Genomic DNA, 26,645 nt, shown 5'->3' with positions numbered 1-26,645 from the left:
ATTGAAAGACCTTCCTGTTTCTCCGGTGTATGTTTTCTTGCATGATTCTGCCAACGGCGGAGGGCGTGGCTGGCCTGACAGATTCTGATAGGTCTGTCGGGCCGGCGAGCTGATAAATGACACGTCAGCAACACGTCGGATGACGCTTCTGAGGAAGACTGGAGTTCACAGTCGAAACTGCCAAGCAGGTAAAAGAAACATCTACACTTTTATGTCTGAAGATAAGAAAATATGGTACCAATGATGTCTTCGGGTGTGTACTTTCCTTAGATACAACTATCTTCGCTCTAGCTAAAAGATGAGCGTGCCACAGCAGCCTCTAAAAGATAGTTTTGTTGGCGACTCATTATTTTTGCCAGGGTTGGTCAGTGGGGTGGCCAGCAATTGCTGGCGTCAGAGAGTTACACTTTACTTCCTGTGTTGATTACTGTAGCTGAGGACATCCAGCAAGAATGCCTAATGGATACTATTGCTGCTTTAAGGGCTGCAGTAGTTATTTCCACTGATTGTTTGACAGATGTTTTTAATTAACTGCTAAAATAGTAAAAAAAAAAAAAAAATGTCAGTCACAATTTCAATCAGTTTACAATCATGTCTTCACAAATCTGGGAAATGTTTGTCACTTTTTCTTGAAAAAAAAAAAGACTTAATTTTTTGATTTTCATACTAGTTACAAATTCATTTTCCATCCTGGATGTGGATCTACATCCTCCTGTCTCCCTCCCCTCTGTGATTGGTGTTTTGCCTTCTGTGTATGTGTGGTCCATCCTCTTTCCAAGTCTTTGCGGTCCTCATTTCATTAGATGCAGCCCTACCTCATAGATTTATTCTGGACAGCGTGAAATGGGACAGGCTTCGCAGGCTGAACAGTGAGGTAGAGGAGCAGATGACTCATCACCCGCAGAATCAGTTTTTAAGTCCTGGTATTGATCAACACCCTCGTCAAATCCCCACAGATACTTTATATTACATTATTCATTTTATGCTAAGAGGCGGAAAGAATCTCCCTTAATTCTCCACAGGGAGAATTTCAGTTTTTCACTTACATGAAGGTGAGATAGTCTGGCTGAAGCTGCTGGGGCGGAAATAATTGCCCACATTTATCTGTTTTGTCTCCAGGAAAACAGTGCCAGCAGTAATGCTCAGCTAATCACAGTTCAGCTCAATTAAAAACACATTGTCACGTTAAGCGGGAGCAGAAATAGTATGTACGCGGCACAGGTTAAGGGCAATATTCTGTTAATAAGGTGTTACAATGATCTCACACACGCAGCTACTACAGAAAAAATGTCTTTACGTGCTTGTTCTGATGATGTAAACAGTATCTAAAATTATTTTTGTGTTTTATATTTTCGCTGCGACTCTGCCAGTAAACACCTCTCAGTGTTTGTAGTCACGCTAAAACAAAAAGGAGCTTCTTCACTCTCTAATTACATGCCAGCTTTCAGTCTCAGACCTTCAATCATGCAGGGCAATCAGAATGAAAGAACACGAAGGTGTATATATAGACATTCCAGTAATTAGCCCCAGTGCAAAACACCTTTGTATTCCTGAGACAAGACCATACACGAGTGCCAAAACCAATGTAATCTTATAAGATTATAAAGGTATTGAAATGTCATGGGATGTATGGACCACAAAAACTTTAAAATAATGTCTACAATGAGCACAACAAAGATGCCAGACACACATTTTTAAATTTAGAGACAGTTGCAATACTTACTTTTTTGTAATATTTTATATTTCATTTAGTACTGACAGAAGACTGAAGTTAGGATATGAGGCTGATGAATCCATAAAGACTAGGTGGTGAGGGGAAGGTGGAGGGCACATTTGACGACAGCAGAGAAAGAACCAACACGAGGAGCAGTAAGATGATAGGCTGACAGAGAAGGTGTGTCACTGTGCTGGTTGATTGTGAATCAGCTGATGACTCAATTGACCTACCCAGACAATAGTGGGGTTTCCATCCACCTATTTTTATTGGCATTTTCAAAAATTGCGGAAAAAAACCTTGGATGGAAACGCCAGAAATTCGAAAAAAGGCCGAAAATTCGCAAAAAAGTTTTTACGCTTGGAGGGGGTGGATTTGTCAGCATATTGATAAAAGAAAAGTACGACTTTTTGCTATGGAAACAGGTTTTGCGAATAAACGATGACGTACCGGCACACAGATCCTCAAATGTGGCCCCTGACATACGGAAATGTTTCAGCCAGAGCGCGGGAGTGAAATGCTGCTGGACAACTACGTCCCGAAAGTCACGGAGAACGACACGGTGGTCTCCGTCCAGCTATTTCCGACAGTACTCTTAACATTAAACTTCTTCTTTGTCGTCTCTTCTTCAAGATGGTTAGGTACGCTGTGAACGCTGACAAAATGCTAACCACAGTTCTCCCAAGAGCCGACAGGTTTATCAGGAATCTGTCCATGGTCAGTTGTTGAGTGTCAGTTGAGTGTGTTGTTGTTTACAGTGGGCATAAGACGCTCTCTTATGTCGTCATCTCATGGCGCACTCTTCTTCTACGGGTGTGTTTTTATTTTGTTCATTTTTCACAAGAAGCACCACCTACTGCTCTTCCTGTTGACTCCCAATAATCGCAAAACAATAACGAATGGAAACGGGCATAAATTTGCATTTTCTTTTGCGCATTTTCACAAAATTCGCTCAAAAATTTCGATACATTTGGATGGAAACCCCACTACTGACACCTAGAGACAGTGAGTGAGCATGCATGCAAGGAGTGAATGGCAGGGTGAGAAAGAAACTTAAAGCCTGAGCACGAAAAGTATGTCTTCCTGAATGAGTTTCATTTGTGATAAATCCCTTTAGACCACAACACCCCAAATCACAAATCCAGACTCTGATTCTGGAAACCTGCCTGTGAGGTTTTGGTGACGTGTGCGCACTGTCCGCCGGTCAGCCAAACTTCCCCTACACCAGCTGCGCTCCACCTGCGCTGACAGTAGACCTGGTTTCAGCTGGCGAGCTTTTAGCGCACCTTCGGCGAAGCCTTTTGGTACGAAACTGTCACTGCGCCAACCTGGATCTATCGACACCTCCCCCTGCTGCGCTGGTGTGCACAGGGGAGGGGCAAGGGGGGTGGTCGCCCCCCCTCGTGGCCCAATTGTTGAAAAACGCTCGCTAAAGTGCCCTCTTGGGAGCCAAAACACTCGCTAAAGTGCCATTTTTTTTCTTTTCGCCCCTGCCCTTCAAAAAGTCTGTGCACGCCACTGGCCACACCCATCACAGCGCACCTTGGTCTGCCAAACTACCAAACCGAGTGCGCCTCAGGTTGCACTGCTCGAAACTAACTCTGCGTGTGGTCCGCCACCCTGCGCCGCGCCAGGAAACTACAGCCCTAAGACTCAAAAGTCATCGAATTGCATACTCCGGCTTCCTCCCACAGTCCACAGACATGCAGGTTTGGGTTAATTAATGACTCTTAATTGTCAGTAGGTGTGAATGTGAATGAATGGTTGTCTGTCTCTATGTGTCAGCCCTGTGATAGTCTGGTGACCTGTCCAGGGTGAACCCTGCCTCTCGCCCAGTGTCAGCTGGGATAGGCTCCAGCACACCCATGATCCCTGACAGGATAAGCAGCTATGTAAAATGAACGATAAAAAAGAAAAAGTGTGAAAACACCTCGCGCCGTTATTGATCTAATTTGTTCCAGTATAACAGCAGCGTAAGAAATAACTGCCCAGTGGGAACAAAGTACTTGAATTACATCCTCATCAGAAGCGTGCCTGCAAGCCTCTGTCAAGGATGCACAGATCTTCGCACTGAGGATAATCACTCTAATGTCAACATGTACACCTCAAGTGTTCTTTTACACTCTGTTTGCCCTGCGTGTGTAGTTTGTATTCATATGTGATGGTCCTTCAGCCTCTCAGCCAGGTGAGTGCCGGACACTTAACTGTGTAGTCATCATGACCAAAGCATTACTCAGTTTTGCTTGCTCAGTTCATCATAGCTTTTTCAGTTGACACAAGTGAAACTTTGAAAGTAATTTTCACTCACTTTGCCTCATAGTCTGACTGTCACTGATAGCACAGAGGAAATGTTGACCTCCTCCTCTTGACCTCATACTGCCCTGTGATTCATTATTGTTTCAAGTGGCAGCCGCTTTGCCTCTTTCCTTGTAACCTCTGACACACACGATGAACAAATCCCCATTTCTAAACCAGTCAAGCAACCAGTCCCTAATCTCTTCTAACCCTTGTATTTGACAAGCATGCATATCCAGAGTAGAAAGAATGAGTGCGGGTTAACTGAAGATTAGCCAAATTGTTTAACAGAGTGGACTTGAACCTAGGATGTGTTGGAGTCTCTCCCCCTGCTAATCCTGCTGTTTCTATTCCTGCTCTGGACACTCAGAGAGAGAGAGAGAGAGAGAGAGCAGCTCATTCCTCTCTCGTTCCCTCCATCTGTACCAGTTGTGACAATTCAATCTGTTCAGCGTCTTCCCGCATGAATTATGGATGAACCCCACAACCTCTGAATGTGGTGGGGATTTATGCTTTATAACTCCTCCTGCTCGTGTCACAGGCTCAGTGTGGATTTGAAAGAGGTTGGGGGGGGGGGGGGGTCCAGGTAATTCGCTGGGCATCAAAGCAGAGGAAATGCCAGTATTAATGTCCTCTGATGGCAGATCACTGATTGACTCCTCTGTGTTGAAAGCCATTAGCAGAGCTCATTCAGAAAGGGCCGTGCCGTTACTGAAGCATTCTGTGGCAATGAACTGAGCTGTAAAATCGTCTCCTACAGGTCAAATAAACAGAAAGATTTCCTCCAGAGAACGTCAGAAATACAGACATGAGAACTCATTTTCTGAGCTACATTGTAATGTACACTATGTGTGTAAGAGAGTTTGATTGTGAGTAAATGTACTGCTCTTCTTAATGGAACACTAAAATGGTGCACTTAATGCAAATACCACTTTACACAGTAGGTTATCATATACATACATTTGAACTATATAAAGCAATACATTGTGAAACAATTCAATATATTACAAAGCTCATTTGGTGATGTCTTTGAGAAGGAACAAAGCAAACGACTGTTACGTACTGTAGTCCAGTAGGTGATGGTAATGCACTTGTGTTACTGGTCAATACATTTTGACACTGTACATTTCAAACCACAGATATGCTACATTTGTATGTTTCATATGCAGGGAATATGTTGAAACTACATTTCTTCACTATTTAATTTTCAATTTTACAATGTGACAAAGCTGTGGTTAAACGTGTGGTTAGGTTAACAGTCTGTCATTAAAAATACCCAGTTTTGTTGCCACAAACACAGCTGGAGACGTCCTGACATGTCGTTTAAAATTACCAGATTTTGTGCCACAAATAGGCTGGAAATGACCTGACAGTTCTTTAAAAGATACCTAGTTCTGATGCCACGAACATGACTGAAAATGTCCCAATGTGTGTTTACATAATACCCACTTTTGTCACCACAAACACACAATAGGCTTAAAATGACCCACTGTGTTATTAAAAAAAAAAAAAAGGTAGGGTCCTGATGTATCATTAAAAAATGTTCTATTCAACACAAACACGACTGGAAATGTCCCAACATGTCGTTAAAAAATATCTGGACTTATTGCCACAAATACAAGCTAGAAATGTCCTGACATATCATTAAAATATACCGAGGTTTGATGTCACAAACATGGTTGCAAATGTGCCACAAACATAGCTGGAAGTGTCTCAAAAACTATTAAAAAATACCTGTTTTTGTCCCTACAAACTTGGCTGGAAATGTCCCAACATGTTAAAAAATACCTGCTTTTGTCGCCACAAATAAGCTGGAAATATCCTGACATGTCATTAAAAAATTCCTGGTTTTGTTGCCACAAATATGGCTTGAAATGTCCTGACATAATGCTAAAAAATACTCGTCTTTGTTGCCACAAACATTGCTGTAAATGTCCCAACATGTTGTTAGAAAATACCCAGTTTTTGGCTGGAGATGTCCCAGCGTGTAGTTACAAACTACCTGATTTTGTCACCACCAACACTAACTAAAAATGTTCTGACATGTCATTAAAAATACCCAGTTCTGATGCCACAAACATGGCTGGAGTTTTCCCAACATGTCATCAGAAAAATACCCAGTTTTATCATCACAGATAGGCTGGAAATGTCCCAATGTGTCAGTGAAAAACATCCTCTGTTTTGTTGCCACAAACGAAGCTGAAAGTGTCTCAACAACTATTAAAAATACCTGTTTTTGTCACTACAAACATGGCTGGAAATGTCCCAACATGTTAAAAAATACCTGGTTTTGTCACCACAAACAAAAGCTGGAAATGTCTTGTCATGTTGTTAAAAATATCCGCTTTTGTTGCCACAAATTGGATGGAGATGTCCCAACATATCATAAACAATACCTTTTTTTTGCAACAAACCGACTTTTGTCACCACAAAGAAGCTGGAAATATCCTGACATGTCATTTAAAAAAACTGTTTTGTTGCCACAGATTGGCTAGAGATGTCCCAACGTGTCATTAAAAATTGATTTTTTTTTGCCACAAACATGGCTGGAAATGTCCTGACAAGTCTTTGAAAATATCCAGTTTTGTTGCCACAGATAGACTGGAAATGTGCTAGTGTGTCAATGAAAAACATCCTCTGTTTTGTTGCCACAATCATAGCCGGAAGTGTCTCGACAACTTTTAAAAATACCTGTTTTTGTCACTACAAACATGGCTGGAAATGTCCCAACATGTTAAAAAATACCTGGTTTTGTCACTACAAACAAAATCTGGAAATGTCCTGACATGTCATTAAAAATACCCAGTTTTGTTGCCACAAATATGGCTGGAAATGTCCTGACATAATATTGAAAATTACCCGCCTTTGTCGCCACAAACACAACTGCAAATGTCTATGTGTGTCTTTAAAAAAATACCTGCATTTGTTGCCACAAACATGGCTGGAGATGTCCCAATGTGTTGTTACAAACTACCTGATTTTGTCACCACAAACACTGCTGGGAATGTCCCAACAGGATGTCGAAATCATCTCCTTTTGTCATTTGTTGATCACAAACAGTGTGTGCTGCTGTCTGCTACTTGGCAGTCATCTCGCCCAGGTGTCATGGATGTACTGAGAGGGGCAGGGGCCCACTGTGAGTATGATATGATATCTCCTTCGTGATCAGGAATCAATTTTCCTACTCAGGGCCACCGCAGGATGCATGTAGGAATTTGGTGGAAGAATATTCTCTCTGTTGAGCTGTCACCTGCTCTGCCTGCACAGTTTCCAGCTGGAATAATATCAGGTGGAAACTCTGATTCAGAGTCTAAAGTCAAGCATGGCTGGTGTTAATTAAGAAGTGAGGAGTGCAGTGACAATGCACTTTATAATGTGGTAATTGTATTTACTGTCTCTGTCTGCAAGTGTAGCCTTAAGAAAAATTGCATAAGAGAGAAAAATTGGGAGGCGGTGGAGGAGGGTTGAGAGAAATTTAACCACATGGATGCATCTAGTGTTATCTGAGAAAGTGTTGAGATGCACTTTGGCTTTGCAATGAGTCTGTAGGATGAGGACAGTGACACATACTGGAAAGCAGCAGCAACACAGTGACACATTAGAGCTGCCACCACTGGTTTGTTTTAGTTTCTTTTTAAAGACTCATTTAACATCATAATTTACATTTAGTTAACTGTCACGAAGAGCTCCAAATCTACACGAGTAAAACTTACAGTACATTACATTCTGGCTTTGAATGCAGTTGTAATTGTTGATTGATTTGAGATGTCTGGATAATAGTCATCAGTGATAATCCCAAAGGTATTATTGGGCCACACTGAAGGAGTTTTGTTGAGATGATCAGATACACAACCGTCCAAGCAGAAAGTACAGCTTGTCATCAGACCCACAATGTCCTTCCTATTTCCATTTTTTTCCGTCTCCACCTAACAGGTATCTCAGCATGTTTGTAGTTTTGCTGCCACCGCAGGACAAAAGAGAGTTTTTATTTTCAGTCTGAGAAAGCACTGCATGTAGAGAACTAAATGTATCAAACGTGTGATCCACTGATTATCCCTCCAAGTCTTCTTTCAGAATGATAAACTGCGTCAAGCTTCACGGAGAGACTCAGAAAACCACAGGAAGTCAGGGTAAGTTACCCTTCAAAACAAAAGCATCAATTCAGTCATTTGCAAGAGAGTGGGGACAGAAAGTGGGTGTGCAGGACAAAATCAGAGTACTTGAAGATGTTACAGTGACACAAGTGGTTTAGTAAAGAAATATAAAACCTATAAAGATATGTGATGACTAAATAAACAGTAAAATATATTCATAAGAAAATCAGTCTCTGAGCCAAAGTTGCTGAAAACTGGGAGCTGTGCAGAACCTGAACTGTATGGGTGCTTTCAAATTGCACGGTAGAAAGACTTCCCACAGACTAATTACACACAGTGCACAGGGGTGTGTTCACACTGTATAATTTGGTAGATTGTTCTGGCACCAGCTAAGCTCCAATTTTGCAGCACTTTGCCTCAGCTTTGGATATAAATAGACAGTTTTTGTCTTAGACATGATCACAAACTGATGTGCGTTATTTCATTACCATACTGTATGATATCTGTCTATCTCTGGACCACATGATATGATTTGTTTAAACTTTTATATTAAATTTACATTAGTGATTGGGGATGGTGTGAGTAGATAATGTAACTTTTAACATACATATGACTAAGTCTATTTATAACCCGGCATTCTAATTACGTTTTGGATTTTGAAAGCTGAATCAACTTTGATTCTGCAGTGTTGTTTCATAAACTTTAAACATTGTTTCAATATTTTTTTCAACAGTGAAACATATTTCTGAGATTTCAGTGTTGCTTTAGGAGAATTTTGGTCAGTTTTTTTTTACAACCTTCAGAATTAAAATGTTGTAATGATGTTGTTCTAATGTTGAAACAACAACACATAATTTCAACGCTGAAGTTTGGTCGTGTGCCAGCTGGGAAAGCATAGCTGTGTACACTGAGTGTACATATACTGCAGGGAGGATGCATTTTCCTGCCTCTTTTGATCTGATATTTAGAGCCAATTAAGTTGTTTTCTTTCTTTTTAATCTCTTCTTTTATGTTTTATTGGACTTGTCTTGCCTGCTTCTTGTTCCGCTGATACACACTGGTGAACTGTGAAAACACCGGGACTATTTGCTGTGCATGCAGGCAATACCAAACTCAATTACTGAGATTCATTTAATTTCAGAATGTGAAACTTTTATATGACATTGTAATTGCAAGGAAAATAAATAAATTAATGTTTGGGGGAATATTTTTGCATATATATGTAAGTCATTTTATGGGCATGCCATGTTTTTTCCTGGCATTATAAAGATATCTTGACTAAATATAGCATTGGTTTAACTACAACAGACGCTGTTTATAGAGGGAGAATAAAAGTATTTATTTTATTTTATTCTAATTCTTTTTCTATCTTATTTTATTTTATTTTAGTCTATTTAATCCTTTTATTTATTTATTTATTTATTTATTTATCACTGAGGATCGTCAAGGCAACATATTAGGCTGAGGTGTTTTATTGTGAAAGTCACGACGGGACGTGGCGTCCGTCGGGGGTATTTCAAGTAGCTTGAAAGCAGCTCCGTCCCCTCAGTCAGCCAGAGTGAAAGTTGTCTCCAGCTGGAAGAGCAGGCAGCCAGGACTCGCTAGTTTCCACCGCCGCTGCTTCACACGCTTTCTCCCGGAGAGATGAGGCGGAAGGAGAAGAGGCTGCTGCAGTTCGCCGGGCTGCTCATAGCGGCTCTTCTTTTCCTCCCCAACGTCGGGCTGTGGTCTTTGTACAGGGACCGAGTCTTCGACAACTCACCCGGCACAGTGGACGGACCAGGCGGCATCCTCCGGATACAGGTCAGAGAATGTCGGTTATAACACTCCTCGTGTATTGCTTCCTAAACTGTAGTCCTGGCATGTTCAGGGAGTCTTAAAATAAATGGATTTTTTCGTGTCTCCTCGGTTTCTACTCAATTTAAGGAAGTCTGCTCTGCTTAGGACTCGACAATCTGACATCAAGAACACACAGCACGTAGGTGACTTCTGAAGTGTCAGTAATCATAACCGAAATCAGGAGCATGGAGAGAGTCAAATGAAGTGTCAGGGTGCAGAGTCAGGACCATGGAGAGCGCTTCACTTCCAGCGCTGCTCCGGTTCAGCACCATGGAGAGCGCTTCACTTCCAGCGCTGCTCCGGTTCAGCACCATGGAGAGCGCAGAGACTTGAGGCATCAGAAGAGACGCGCTCTGTGGTTCAAGCGCGAGGATGTCCAAACTATGGACACAGACTTCGTTGGTTTATTTAGCTCATAGTGTGTTTCTGGACTCAACTAAAGCAGTGATTGTGAGGTTTCCAACAGCCCCCCAAAACAGCTGTTCGGTTCGGTTTCCATCTCTTGTAAAGTCATTAGTTTTGCTGTTCGTTGCTGTTAATCTCAGCTCCAGATCATTGTGTTAGATGTCCTGCATTTAGCAATAACATGTCTGATCTTCGTTTAGAAGCAGCTGCAGATGATTTCATTCAGTGATCACGTTTTAATTGATGTCTCTGCCCTTCAACATGTAGTCTGTAGCCGTTGCCATGGGGAACAACCACGCTTCCCAGAGGTTATTTGCGCTATTGTTGAAAGTGAGGATTAACTGATCATTTATGAAATATCAAGGATTAGAGAAACAGCCACAGAATCCTGATTCATACCTCAATCTTTCATGAAACAAGTTTGTTGCTCTGTCTTTTTTCTTCAGCGAAAGATTTCGTGGAAACATCACTGTGAAAATCAGCAATTTCAATTGGTTTTAATTCAATTTTCCAGTATGATAGTTCTCAGTCATTTATCCCTAAGAATGCCGCTGTGGTACAGTGTTATATATACAGTCAAAATTTATTGTATTGCTGGTGTAAACTCTCAGACGCTCTGCGATGTGGAACAAATTTCATTTGATATCATCCGTAGAGGACATTTAGCAGAGATTGCCTCTAATTTCCCTCATGAACTCAACATCATAAAGGCTAATTATATATCTTCATTTCTGGGTGGTATTGGAACAGTGTCTCATGCTACATACCCTGATAGAGTCAGAGCATATTTATATTTATTCTGTTTAAATGGTGCCTCTAGACCGGGTTTATAAAGTTGTAAAAAGAAAGTGAACCTGATTTGCTTCTGTCAGTGGGTTTTAGACATGTAATGGATGACATACGATCTTCCTGGTAGGTTATCAAACATGTTGTGTGTCAGGGCAGGTGTTTGAAGTTGTGCTACCGCAGCAAGGTCTGCAGATAAAGGAAGCCAAACAAAGAAGTCATTCGGGGGGAGGTAGAGCGAGTCGTCCTCTAATTGCATGGTTGGCTGTTCGATCTCCGGCTCCTCTTCTCCACATGTTTAAAGTGTCCTTGGGGCCAGATGATGATACGCAAATTGCTCCCGATGGTCGAGCCAGCACCTTGCATGGTGGCTCACTGTCACCGGTGTGTGCGTGTGTGTGAATGGATGAATACGAGGCACATTGTTAAGTGCCACCCTGCCACTGAAGGCATTAGATCTAAAAAATCTATACCACACTGAAGGGAAATTACAAATAACAAATGAAAACAATGTCATTTAGTGCAGAGGGTTGTTCAGTAATTGGTTTACACAGGACTTGTTACAGAGGGCTGGTGAGTATAACACAGTCACACTGGGTTTGGCTCATGTGAGGCATCCAGATATGTTTGCTTTTAAGTTATAAAGTCGTATATATTGGAGTGGCTGTTGCTGTGAGGTAGGCAACTGCTTTAACTCCCACGTGCCATTTATGTGCCGTTATTTTAGTGTCATGTGGTCACTGAGGGCTCTTCCAGCATGCGTTTGGCACAAAGCAGGGGAACACACGGGCCAGTCTGCCAGACTCACATCAGGCAGCGCTAACATTTGTCTTATTCTAGGCTCTAATAAAACTGCCAGAGACTGGCTGCAAGCATTCCTCCTCTGTCTTTTTTTTCTTGCAAACTTTTAATAGCAAAAGACAAATGAAACCAAGGATAAATGAGGAAGAAGGAAGGAACAATATGTGTGTTTGTGTGGTGTGTTTGAGTGCTCCCTGTGGGCTGTTATGGCTTCACTGAAGTACATAAAAATCAATACCCTTATCCCATCCAGCCTTTTCCCACATAAGTCTTGTTAGAGACATTTGTAGCGGATATTTCCTTCCCCCCCTTGTTGGTTTCTGTCTGCTTCACTTGTAGACGACACAGCGCTTAAACCATCAGAATAAGATCACAGCCGATTAAACAGAAACAGAATGAGCTGCAGTCTCATTCATACGCAGTCTCCGTCTCATTGATGTCTTAGATAAAATAGAATATAAATGAACAGCATTCACATATTGTTTTTTTAAGATGTGTTGACACAGGGAGGAGGAGGAGACTTTTTGCACAACTAGTTTTTTTGCTGTTTCACTCAAGGAATTTGCAGTTTACTTTCACAATGTTTTTAGCTCCTTCAAGGAGGACTACAGAGCAGTGGTCAGCTTGGATTCACAGCCTGGAGAGTGGATTCCAACAGTGACACCCAGCCATGCCAAACAAGTGTCAAAAATTATCCAGGCATCCATTGAATCCTCTCAGATCACTCGTGCAGCTTCGTCCACTTCTCCACTATTGTCAATATGCTCATTATGTTCAGAAAGTCAGTTTCTCCATCATTGTTACAAACATAATTTCCCAATAGTGCTAAAACGCAACCAAAAGTAAAGTATTGGGAAATGTATTAAAGGAAGCAACAATTGTTTGCCTGCAGCTCTCCTTTTTTAAGTCTACACTGGGTCTTATACTGAAGAGATATATTTTTGGTGTAGGCATCGTAGCAGCAGCAGCAGAGGTTGGACAGAGCATGACCGCCTGACATGAAGCTGCTCTGTGGAGATTGAAAGTGCAATTGCAACAGATTTCATTGGAAGTACTGGCTATAGAAATGTGTTCTGTGGATCATCAAGAGTAACACACTTTCTGGAGGTTGCTGATGAAGTTTTACAATGCCATTTCAATACTTTGAGGAAAAATAGAACCTACATTTCATTTGGGGACCACATGTTTTTTTTACCCTCCCACCCATTCAAGAGCACCACCACACTGGCTGACATAGGGAGGTGAACTACTGCTATATTTTCTCTCTATATGTTGAAAATCGGTGTTCTCCTAACTTTGCTCCTTCCTCCCTCAGTCACGTCTCTTTCTCAGATCTTAACTCAGACAGGAATGTAGAGTGCAGAAAATGAAACGACGCGTCCTCACGTTGGAGCCATAATGTATTTCTTGTTTATTTTATCCTTATCTAAACAAGGTAAATATAAATATACACATGTAGTTATGACACTGAACACAGGGTGGAGCATTCATGTGTGAAGTGCGCATAGGCAAGCGCCAGGTAATGGGAATCCAACACATTCTCACTCCGACCTCATCACATATGGACGTTTGGATTCCACGTCCACATACGATGTGCAAGGCGTTTGTCTTCTTTCAAGATATACTTCCGTTTTCACAGGAAATTTGACCGCGAATTGACGTTTTTATTTTTCCCTTCAACAACAAACACACGGTTGGATTTAGGCAACAAAAACAAGTTGTTAGGTTAAGGGAAAAAGAACAGGGTTTGGCTTTAGAATCTTACGGGACGCGAACAGTCGCCCGCCCCAGTCAGACTTTCGCCACTTTAACTTTCATTTTTGGCCCGCCGCGTTTAACCCTGATGCTGCTGGGCACCGTTAAACTATTTCTATTTCTGACTTTTTCGTTGATTTCTGACGCTGAAAGTCACTGCCTGAGCGCTGGATTTTCGGAGTGAGACCAGGCTTGGGAATCAGGCACACGTGAGTACTGGTGTGGATAACTGAATTTGCTGAATGGAATAATGATTGAATATTGACAATGCTGTTGCCTTCTATGTTGAGCATCGGTACATTGTATTGAGAATAAATGGATCGCCAAAAACAAAGAGATAACGTGCACTGGACATTAGTTTACTCTCAGCCCAGAACATGTGTCCAGACCAGGATCACCTGTTCGCCCCTTAGTGGCTTGTTTAGACATTTTGTTTTGTTAAACATCACTACACTTGTTCAGTCCAGCATCATTTTGAGGAGACTGCAAATAATCTTGAGGCGTACCATCTCTATGATCTTATAATGTGTAGAAAGAATTAAGTACTCACTGCTGTTCCAGTACTGATTATAGATCTATTCAATCTTTTGGAACAGTTGGCTGTATTTCTTTTGCTGTCCCATTAAATCAGACCAATCACTAAACAGATTCACTTTGAAGGGGCGTTGGCATCTAGTAAAAGAACAAACAAACAATCAAAAAATGTAATGGCTCCCCTGAAGTGTCCTCTCTCCTTGTTCCTCATCCCCTGCAAGAAGCATTCAAGGAGTTGTTGTATCGGACCTCAGTTGATTTGTGAGTCGGGCTGGAGGACAAAGAATTGAGGACGAGAGGAAGAATAATTAGCTGAAAGAAAAGCACTCGTTGTAGAGCATGTTGAACACAAACGATCTGTGATTAAGTTGTGGCCAGAAGCGTGAAATCTTTAAATGTTTTAGCCTAAACAAAGCTGAGCAGCAGCAGCACTGTATGTATTCAGTATGTGAGCCAAGTTTCCACTTTATCAAAAGATTTTAAATGTTTGATTTTTCCGGATTTTGCTGCTAAACGACACACAAAGTAAAGAAGCAAAAAGCTGGCTTTGCTCACCTCTATTTGAAAATAAACTGGCTTTGAGGTGACTTGCCCTACAGTGTACACACCAGCAGTGTGGCTAAATGCTTTCAGCAGCACACTGGCAGCTCTTTGTGTTGAGCCGATGTGTTTGTGCCTCTTAACCATACTAAGCATTGATCAGTGTGGTAGAGCGAAGGAACGACATGTCTCTGCCTCCTCACCTCAGCACAACACTTGCCCAGCTGAGCAGAGTGCTTTAGGTGGGGGAATGTGGAGTGACGCTGGGGGGAGGGTTAGGTGAGTTAGTATTAGTCACATCTGTCCGTTTAGTAGCCTCACGCTGAACGGAGCAAAGCTCAAAAGCAACAAGCAGAGACAAGTCACTCATCTGTGGTCTTGAGTTCTGCTGACAGAGAGACATTCACACAGAGGGGGAGAGAGGACTGCAGGGCTGCCGCTGCTACTGCCTGTCTCGTGTCTTAGACTTTTGTTTGTAGCTCTTCAAACATGACACTGATGAATAGATACAGTTTGTGGTAGCTTTTATCCCTAAAACAAGGCACTGGCTCTAATGACAATCACCACTGCGTATTCTGTTGTGTATCCAGCTGGTGTGCTTGCAATCAATGGCGCTGCTCGCGATTTGTCGGAGGGATGTATGGGGAGGAACTCAATACTGCGGAGATCACTTCTGCACAGACTCTGGCTCCAAATGATGTCACCAGTGCAAGGTGGCAGCATCCATTTCTGGGATGTTTTGGCTTCATTTTTGTACATTGGGAGGAAGAAGAGATGTGTTGTCCATCCATATGTAATATCTTGCTTTATGCTTTACATATTAAAAGACAATAAGTAGGCAGTTAGTGAAATAAAATAAATAAAAATAATAAAATAAAACACAAAATGAGAGACAATAAAAGCAAACAGATAATTCAAATTTGTTAAAAGCAAGTCTGAAGTAGTGAGTTTTTAAAAGGGACTTAAAAGAAGACAACGTGTTCCTGATCTCCTCCTGCAGGTCACTCTATAGACGAGGGGCTCGAACAGAAATGGCCTGGTCACCCTTGGTCTTCAAGCTGGACCAAGGGATGGCCAGGAATGACCTACCAGAGGATCTCAGGTTGCGTTCGGGCTCGTATGGAGTCAGGAGGTCAGCCATATATTCAGGGGCTATATGTATGTACTTCTTTTCTTTGTTTAAATGTAAAGCGTCTTTGAGAGCTGTAAAAGCGCTATATAAATAAAATGTATTATTATTTATTATTATAGGGGCTAGCCCCATACGAGCCTTGAAAGTAATAATTAAAATTTTTAAATCCACTCTAAAACGGACTGGGAGCCAGTGAAGGGATTTTAAAATCGGTGTGATGTGTTCTCTCCTGTTGGACCTGGTAATGAGTCTGGCTGCAGCATTCTGAATCAACTGTAATTTGTTTAAAATATATATATATCGTTTGTTATATATGTGGTCTATAAAAGAACCCATATGACTTCTTCTTCTTCTAGCGTATGTCCTTAGACCTTCAGCTCTGTTGAGACAAACCAGTCCAGTGTTTCAGCATCCAGGTCAATTAGACCATGATCGCCAATCAGTGGCCAGTGTTTGGGGCAGCTGGTTATTATGTGTTCTCCGTAGCGACCTTGTGGAGAAGGTGGGATTCACTAGTTTGTGTTTTAAGCTAGGGCCAATGTGGCTGCTGGTTTGTTGGGGTGGCTCATAGACATCCGCAGACAGTCTGTAGGGCGGCATTGAGTGCGGTGTCCAGATCCTGAACCTCCATTTTACTTGTAAAGTTGCATGCTTTGTGACTCAACCTCTTTCTTCAGACAGTAAAATGTCATGCTACTATTGTAATTTAATTCCACAACCATGTGAAAAAGAAATCACTAGTATAGTGACCTCATTTCAGTGTTCCCTTACCTTTCCCTAAACTGTTACCTCGCCTTCGCTTCAAGCTGGGACGGGACAAGCTGGGAGAAGCTGGTATTTCTGTGCTGTTTCCCCAGCCTTCCTCTCCCTCAGACATGATAATAAGGAGCTTATTTGAACAGCTCAGATGGGTTTGGACTGTCGCCAGTAGAGGCGGTGATCCCAGCAGAACCAACACAGCTGTAAATTACCACTGAACCCCCCAGCGGGTCCATCACACCATGCTTAGAGCTCATGATGTGTTTTTGTGTGCTCCTTTGTTGGCAAGTCAAAATCCTGTGCAAGGGTGCTTAAAAGGCTTTTTTTTCTCCCTGCCTAAGGGTCCGTTCACCCACATTATAAAAACCCCCCACATTTTCTAACTTACCCTGAGCGGTGTCTGGCCACACAGATATTTTCAGTTTAATGTGCCAAGGTTTTGAGATATGTATCTATGAAACAGCGACAGTCACCCAAGTACAATGGAGGGGAATGGAATTTCGTGTGTCCTCCTAAAAGTATTGGAAAATGACATTTTAAAAACCCTTTACAGTAATACATAATCCACAGACATCGCTCTCAGCAGTTTCCATAGGGAATGCTCCTTTGGTAGAAAGTAGTTCCAATGAAAACTTTTCACAGAAACTGTTTAAAAAACTCCTGCAGCATTGAGTTTGATAAGTCAGGTCAGCCTTATTGTGTGCACTTAGAGTTTAAATGTAGTTTAAATTCAGATATATGCATGTTTGCCAGCTGTATCCGCCAACCGTTTTTATTAATATCCTTTAAGCTGTTTGGGAGACTCTCTGCAGTCAGCTGTTGGTAGGTGATAGCAGGATTGCTTTTAGCTGGAGGTGTTTGTGTACAGTTGCACAGTTTAGCCTCTTCAGTGTGTTAGTGAGGTCCTTTCTTTTGTTTGTCATCAAATACAACTGGCTGTTTATCTGTTCTCTTAAGGCCCAGACACCAACACCAGCATCAAAGAACTACTGGCGACAAACGCCAACTGTTGTGTTGCCTTGCGTCGCCTGTGTCTCGGCCAAATAGTTGCACTAGAACACCGACTACCTGCATGAGAGGTAATACATCTCCATGGCAGCAGATGGAGGTGGTCTGTATTCGTCATTCAAAAAGGGAAACTGGAAGAACAATAAGACAGATTAAAGTCTCTGGCAGCACATTGCTTAAAGAAAAAACAGTATTTATCGCATGCTAGCCAACAATAACACAAACTACTATGTACCATGTCTGCAAAGAGCTGAATGGCTCAAAAAATAATCTTCCCTTATATAACAAGTTTGTTTTGATCTCACGGCCTCTAAACTTTAGTTGTTTGTTTGCCCTTCTCACTTCTGTTTCTCTGCTTGTGCACTCAGCTGAACTGCCAATCAGTAAATTTATTCACCAACAGACTCCATCGTCTCTGATGTCGAATCAACATGCTAAAAAGCAAACCAGGGCTGACTAATGCCAATTGGTGTGGGACACACAGCACAAGCTAGGACTCCAGACACCCACCGACAGCCTGACATTGACCAATGGCCGACCGTCAGCTTGGTGTGTCAGAGACCTCAGTGTGTACGTCCTAGGGTGATCTCTGTTTCCCTTTTTGCCGCTGTTTGTTTACTATGTGTGTGTGTACACTCAGATATGTGCGGCAGAGTGAGAGCAAAAGTCTGTTATGTGGTCAAAAATATGTGGACACAACATTACACCCATATGGGCAGCAATCTGCTGCTATGGTAGCCTCCATTCTTGTGTTTTCAGGCTTTCCATAAGGTGTTGAAAACTGGCTGCAAGATTTGTTCCCATTCCCTTTTTTTTTCCAGCAACAACAAAAACACAGTGTTAAAACACGCCCGCTGGCAGAATCCCACAATGTTCTTGTGTACCTGTCTTTATCGAATACTTGATCTTTACTTTGATATATTAATAGCTAAAATCAAAAAGGAGAGAGAGTCTTCATCTGGATCTATCTCTTGTGGCCGTGGGAAACAGCAGGTGGTCAACATTTTGTAAGACCAGCGTTCACATCACAATCCATCAATATCTGAGCAGAAAGTCTGAGACTGCAGGAGGCGGAGGACTCCATGAGTCCTGGCCTCTCTCTGGTCCTCTTCCTGCTCTCTCCCTCTCAGCGGGGCTCTGGATAATGACTCCTTTTGGGAGATAATGGACTGTGCAGTGGCCTTGCTGAGCTTTTCTTTGAGGGGGTTTGGAGTGCCTCACTGCAGGGGCTGCTGCCTGGAGGTCCGTTGCCTCGGGCTCATGTCTGAGTCACACAGTAGAGAGAGCGGACGCCTATAGGCATTTGCACGTGCATCAAAATAGAGCTGAATGTTTTGAAACACCGTATCGAATTTTATAATGGTGTCTCTCACGATTCAAGTGGGATGATATTGTTGCTCTGTGTCCGCTGCAGCATTTTTAGCCAGTGTTACGACTTGTGAATGAACAGTCAAAGGACTTACTCATCTCTCTCTGGTCTGGCCTCTCACTGAACTAAAGCAGGAGTGGGTCAGTTAGTGCATGCAGAAGTTTCATGTTCTCAGAAGAGGTAACGGGGGGATTTGTGAGCCTCCGGCACAGATTGACTTGCCTGTGAAGTGGTTGAAGGTGGAGGAGGAGGAGCAGAGGGTGAGGTGAAATAGGAAAGACAGGTAATTGTGTCTCTGGGGGTCAAGACAGATCCGTCTGTGATCTGACAGAACAGGAAGGAGAAGAAAAAAAAAGAACAGAAAAAGCTTCCTCTTCTCACTACGAGCTACTGTCGACTCTCAGTAGGGGGAAAGGAAACAGAAAAGGGAAGTATTGACCCAAGGTGGTCTGATTCGTCCTGAGAGAATGAATGGGCAGCTTGGCTCTTATCAGACTTACTGCTCTGCTGGTAATATCAGCTTTCCCCCCTACGCCAAACAAAGGCAGTCCAATAGTAGTCCTCTATCTCTCCTTGTTCACTGCTTGTCTTTGTTCAGCACAACAGACCTGAAAGCAGCTGAAAACAAGCATTGTCTGTTCAAAAGTGGGTACTAGATATGAGACATCAGCTGCTACCATAAAGGTTAGATAATAAAGTAATAAATAAAGAAGTCAAAAATTACTTTTTTTTTTGCCTAATAATTGTTGGTAATGCAACAATTAATTGGCTGTCTTCAGTGCATCAGGACGATATTTCTGTCCCATCCTAGTCTTTTAGCAAATGAAGATGATGATCAGATTTGTAGTGAAGCTCACACTCTCACTCCGACCTCATCACATATTGACATTTTGGTCAAGATACACTTCCGTTTTCACAGGAAATTTAAAATTTACATACAGTCTCTCTCAAAATAAATGCACTGTGTTGGTACAACACTGCAAATCGACATTTTTTATTTCCTTCAACAACAAACACACATGGTTGGGTTTAGGCAACAAAAACACGTGGTTAGGTTTGGGGGAAAAGAACAGGGTTTGGCTTTAGAGTCTTATGGGACACAAACACTGGTCTCTCAGGTGAAAGTCGTGTTTGCTGGTGACATCCACCACACCCCCCGTCTGCCCCAATCTGACTCTCACCACCCTAACTTTCGTCCTTGTCCTGTCACGTTTCCCCTGACACTGCCAGGCGCCATTAAACTATAAAACGTATCACGCCAATGTTAAAGGACGCCTTTTTCTGTTGGTTTCTGACCCTGCAAGTCACTGTCCAAGCGCTGAATTTCGTCGACTTCAGAGTAAGACGACGCTTGGTGAAATGTGCTAAAATTTGCTGCGTTGATCAAGTGGATGTTTTGACCTGTTGGTGACGCTACATTAAAAATCACAAGATCACCAAAGTCATTTCAGATTGTAATCTTGGGATAATGGATGTCGTTACCAAATTTAATATAGATCTATCTGAAACTGTTTCTATTTTACACTCTGACCAACTTTGCCATCCCAATAGTATGGATGGAAAATACATACACTACATACATTTTGCATTTTGTCCTACTTGGAATTGAACCCATCACAGGCATTATTTATACAAGACAGTTTTGTGCCAAGTTAAGCAGTTTCGAGGAGGCCAATGCTCACATTTTTTTAGACAACTCTCTGGAGATAGAGCCAGCAGCTCGTACTGTAAACACCAACATCTACTGAGAATCTGCTCTTTCACAAATGTAAATACAAATTTGTACAGTGTTGTGATGTAATGCTAATTTCTGCCATGAAACATTCTCTGCATGAGTTTAAATATTCATAAAGCTCTTACTTGGAAGTTTGGTTATACCTTTGGGAATGCTTCCCAATGCAGTAATACAGCACAGCAATCTGAAATACATAGTGGTATGATAAATAATATACAGAGAGCAAAACAAACCAAACCCCTGTGGGATTTATTCAGAATAGTCCTAAAAACATTTGAATGCTGGACATCAACCACCGTACGTGCTAGGCATTCTAACCTCTTAGTTTTTTCCTCTGCAAAGTTTTCCAGTGTGCTTCAAAATAAAGTTTAGAAGGTACAAGTGAGACCTTAGAGGTCACTGGCATTTTGTTCTGATTTTGCTGTCACTTATTTCTCAGGAGAAAAGGTCCCCCTTTGTGCCATAACACATCCACTGAAGAATAAAAGCCACTGCCACAAAGCATGATGAGGTAACTCTTTGCAGAAAAGGTGATGCCTCAGAGGTTAGCATGGCATTTCCATTCATTGTGGCGCAGCTGTCATTGGTCTTTTGAGGTGTTGAAGACCTTTTCAAGTCTGGTCAGGTGCGACGTGTAAGACATTTTCAGAAACCAGTGGGAGATGGCACAAAATAGTTAGGAGATATGTCAAGAATAAGGAGTAACGGAGAACTATAAAGGTTAAAATAGAATCAAACAGTGCAGTGCTGCACAGAGTAGAGAACAGGGTAGATCTTCGTGTTCCTGAGGTGCAACTGAATGTTTATTTAGCCCTACCCACCTTAGTTACTAATGCTTGTGACGCCTATCAAGCTTTCAGTCTGGAATGGCATATTCATATGGAAATGGTGGCAGATTTATCACTCAAAATCCTTAATAAGTTTTAACACAGTGGGTCTTTGATTGTACACCAAGGCAAACTAAAGCAAGCCTCTCATTTCCACCTAGTAACCGTTATTGCAGTCACTGCACGAGCTGTCTGAAGCTAAAGCGGTGCCATTTCAACATTTTAACCTCCTGAGGTTTACTTGACCTTATATTTCATTCTACTTAACTTAGACCTGTTGTCCTCATTCGTGGACACTTTCTTGTGCCATCTAGTGGTAGTAAGAGCACAATACACTAACCAATGTAAATACAAGATGGCAGACATCTGTGCCAAGTCAGTTTGCAGCCAATCCCAACACAAAAGTGGACACAACCTGATCACATTTTATGGTTGAAACCTGTTTATTTATGATTAGTAATGTTTGTACTTTGATATGGCAACAAAATTGACCAATTATAGCAACAGTAACAAGCTAGGACACTGTTAATTAAGAAGTACTCGTTTGAATATATTAGCCATGTTTCCATCAGCCTGTTTAGATGCGCATCTAGAAGTATCGCATCGGAAAATTATGATGGAAACGCCAAAATTCGATTTAAAATCCCCTGATTCGCACAAACTAAAATACGCTCGCTTTAGCTGGGTTTTGGTTGATTCGAAAAAATGTTGATTCGCAAAACGGGGGATGGAAACAGTTATGTTTGAATTAAGTCTGACGTAGCGCACCTCTCTCCATGGTGATATCCACACTCCGGGTCGGGAAGGCGGTAATGCATTTACAAGCTGGTTGCCAACCGCCAGAAAACGTAGAAGAAGAAGGATGCGAGACTTGTTTTGTTTCTGGTTCTGCGGAAAACTGGCGCGAGTTCATAGTTTTCACCAAAGTCCGTACATTTAATGGAAACTCACAGGATTCGTATTTCTTTTAATGCACATTTCCCAATGATCCAAATCACTTTTGGATGGGAACATACTATTGGGACTTCCGTGATGTCTCGTTTGAGGACAATGGGGCTTAATTATCATTGACAGTGTTACATTTTTTATACTTATCAGGTCCTACTGATCCCAAATAGCTAGTAGAAATTAAAAATGCATACCATTTCTCTCGGGTCTCGGGAGGTTAAATAAGTGTTGGTGGACTATTTCGACAGCTAATCTGTGCTTTTGTGAATCCAGTTTTCTTCTGACCTTACCAACTCATTTTTTAACAATAACTTTGGCCTTACAACAGTTCCACAGTTGCTACCAGTATAAGCTTCAAAGGCCAAATGCTGTCGTCAGTATTTTTGGAAGTGTGTTTAGCTGGCTGCATAGCTGTGTGACAAAAAAACTAACAAAAAAAAAAAAAAAAAAATCGTTAGAAACCAAGTATCACTGAGCGCATGGTTCAAGCATGGGGTGAAATCCAAAGCTTGACAGGTCCCTTGAGCCTAGTTACAGTTGCTAAGCTTTGATTGGACAGTTGTTAGGGGATGGTTTTAGCCAATAGTCAATTGCTTTGTGAAAAGAGGGCCCTTTAACTCCGACTCTGTTTTTTGGTGCTGAAGAAGTCAAACTCAGTTTCTTTGTTTGTGTTTGGGCAATATATGTCACTTTTTCTTTAACACACACACACACACACACACAAACACAAATCCATAAAACACTTCAAAGTGGAACTCATAATGTTTATCTCCACCTAGGGACAGATACTTTGTAAGCAGCAAACATTAGGTGAATAGATGAATAGACCATTAAAAGGCTACATGAAAGTTAATTAGTGATCACTCATGCAGGTGAAATTGGCCACACTCTCACTCTCTTCCCCCTCTTTGTGCTGTAAGCTGAATGTTTTGCTCGATAAAGTATGAATTTCCATTCCAGCCTGTCACCCATCTGACACAGCGCTTTGTAATTAATGATTCAATATTTGATGGAGATAAAACATGGGCTGCATGGTTTCTGGTGTAGCTCCTGTCATGCCCTATTAGCCAGTTTATGCTGCACCTTGAATATTGATGAAGTAGAAAAGTGCCCAGAGCAGAAATTTGTTTGTGGCAGCGTGAAGCCTCGTCCCTGTGATGATGGCCATTAGGAAAGTAGCAGCAGAGTGCGCAGCAGGGAGGCACAGGAAGCAGCACAAAGCCTAGAATAAAGATTACTGTCTTTACTTTTGTGTTTCTTTCCTGTTATTACACAATGGGAACAGCACTTACACCAGCTTTTATGAGGTGGGTGTTGGTGATGTGGCTGATACTACACAATACGGACCCAGTGTAAATTCACTCCTTTCTTTGAAAATCCTACGCCACCTGCCTCGCCAGTTGAATTGGATCTTTTTCAAGTGTTGGGGTGGATGAGAAAGGGTCAGGCAACCCTGGGGGTTTGTTTAGTGAGGTAGCAGCGGGTGAGGCACTGTGAGACGGAGGAGAAATGATGGTTAGGTCGGCTGAAAGGTTTGTGTGTATCTTTTGAAAAATGTATTGACTGCCTCATTTATTTTTGTCCAGAATGAAATTCTTGGTTATGATGGTTATGGTGTAATCAGTATCTCATTGAGACCAAAGTAGTGACAGTGTTCACTGACCTGACCTTGCTCTGCAACCTTCCTCCCAGTCTGAGACGAATGCTGCCCAGATATGGTGAAAAGGTGTTTCTGTTAATGTAATAAGGCAGAAAAACATTAGCACAAGCTGGCCTGTACAAAGTGAAAACCATATTACATGTTAAAATGAATACAACATTGGCATACAGCAACAGTACTGATGTGTGATGAGTCTCAAATTCATCTTCCTTGTAGCTCTGCTTTGAAAAAGAAGGTGCTTCATCAGGTAATGGTTAACAGCTGGTGCTGGGCAGAAAGCATACAGCTGACAATGGCTGCTGCTGGAAATTATGTTGATGAGACAACCCCATGCTCACTCCCAACTGACCTATGGCTAAGTCCTACCCTCAAATGTGATGACCCAGTCACAGTGCGTATAGCCATTCCCATACACTCGGACATTCTCTGCCTGGACGTCCATTGAAATGCATTACAGAAAGTCAGTTTTTTATCCTTTGGATAAAGTTGTGTGGTAACGTTAGACCACAACATCAACTCAACGTGAATAAGATTAACAATGATGTCTACATCTGTTCTAAGGTAAGTCAACATTGTGTTTGAGGCAACATATTGTCACTTTGCTGGAAAGAAATATAAAGTTATCTTTAACATCTCTAGCTAACGTTAGCTAAAGTTAGCCTAACGTTAGCTCCTAGCTGCGTTGTTCATCATGTCACCTTGTTTGCTGGGAGTTCATTAGCCTATTTTGTTCTAGTTTTGTACTTTGGTGATGGTACATCATTGTTAGCTGTTGTCCAAAGGGCTCTAGTTAAGCTAACGTTAACTTCTGGAGCTTAGCTTCATTAACTTATCTGTAATGGCAGAGATAACAAAGGTTGGCAAACGTTATGCTGAATGATTCAGTGAAAATACTGTAGCACCAAACTAACGGAGAGACACTCTTGGTAAAGATGGTAAAAAGGCCGTTATCCTTTTCTCATATTCTGAGCCAAAAACCTTAACTTCAGTGGCACTTTAACTTGTTGTCTTTGATGACAACAGCAACGAGATGCGGTTCACAACCGTACACTGTGACCTGTAAATTGTGGCTTGTAATTTAAGCTTTTCATCGACCTTCTCAACAATAAAATGATGAATATATCCCTCCAATGCGTAGTTTAGGCCCTTCTGGTTACTTCTCAATGACATCTGATTGTCATGTGTACTGTGACACCTGCCATAGCGCCAGTCACTGAATGTTGATAGTTTGTCCGAGTGAGTGGAGGGGGGCGTGGCTTAGCAATAGGTCAATTCGTCAGATACTAATGCTTGGTCAGTGGCCCTGCGTGTCAGATACAGACACATGGAGGCACCATTTAGCAGCAGCATGAGACACAACAAGACACGCAAGTGCTGTAGTGTAAGGAGCAAGAATGCCTGCATAGGGTGTGTGAAAGGGGAGGTGGATTGGTTAAACTTGTGCCAGACTTCACTTGGAGATCGCTGTGTGTGTGTGAAACCAAAACTCAGTTGAGTTATTTTATTTTCATAGTGTGCTAGTATGTGTTGTGACATATGTGACATTTCTCATGTGACATTACATTTTCAGCCAAACCATGATTTTTTTTCTATTTTTTTTTAATTATATCAATTGCTTCTGTTGCCCAAACTTATTGAAGCAAACTTAAAAAAACCCTTTTTTTTCTTCCTTTTTTTTCCACTGATGTTCTAACTTTATTTTGAAAAGACACTGTATGCATCCACAACTGATGCTGGGGAATTACCTTAAGTGTCATAGGTGTTGTGAAGTGCAGGGCAGAAATGCACAAAATCCACATTAAAATTTTCCACATTGTGCAACTATGCACAATGTGTTCACTACAAATTATCCACATGTTCCCTGTTCCATTTTTGTCAAAAAAAGATAAAGTTTTCCTTTAAATATTTCTTGTGTCCACTACACACAACCAGAAGAAGGTCTCAGAAGCTAATGTTAACCAATACACTACCAACAAACCAGACCCCAAAGTTGATTCTAATGCTGATGTTAGCCGTTGTAGCTAGCCCTGATCTGTAACCAACATGTTACATTTGCAAGTGCATATCAGCTACACTATCTTTAACATACCTCAGCTGAAGCAGAAACAAACCAGAAACCAAACACTGGTCAAAAAATGTATTTCCGCCGGTGAGACTGAAGTCTGTCTGAATACCCCCCCCCCCCCAATTTCCGTGCACATTTTACGTCAAGAATCCATGCTTGGTGTGAAACAGCTTTAACAGCTCTGTAGAGCAACAGTTCTGTGAGAGACGCAGGCTAGTCATTGGGTTCATTTTACGCTCTTATCCCCTGCAGTTTTTTATACTTATCCACCAAGTTGCCTTGCTGCACAAGCATCTTCCTCTATAGTAAACCAATAAAGGAGAACTGATGAGTGACAGCTGAGCAAAAAAAAAAGAAGTATAGTTTGCTTGTCTTTTCT

The 26,645-nt window shown here is 41.8% G+C and overlaps 1 protein-coding gene across 2 annotated transcripts in view; it reads left to right on the top strand.

Moving 5' to 3' along the window:
- The first annotated feature begins 9,685 nt into the window (after positions 1–9,685).
- LOC125898522 (polypeptide N-acetylgalactosaminyltransferase 10-like) overlaps positions 9,686–26,645 on the top strand; it is an 89,812-nt gene continuing 72,852 nt past the window's right edge. For both annotated transcript variants that reach the window (XM_049592351.1, XM_049592350.1), the window contains exon 1: positions 9,686–9,906. In XM_049592351.1, coding sequence (XP_049448308.1) covers positions 9,748–9,906 — 159 coding nt within the window. In that variant the 5' untranslated portion in view covers positions 9,686–9,747. The remainder of the gene's footprint in view (positions 9,907–26,645) is intronic.

Source organism: Epinephelus fuscoguttatus, linkage group LG12, assembly GCF_011397635.1.
Source record: "Epinephelus fuscoguttatus linkage group LG12, E.fuscoguttatus.final_Chr_v1".
NCBI classification, from domain to species: Eukaryota; Metazoa; Chordata; class Actinopteri; order Perciformes; family Serranidae; genus Epinephelus; species Epinephelus fuscoguttatus.
This window is presented reverse-complemented; position numbering and strand designations above follow the sequence as displayed.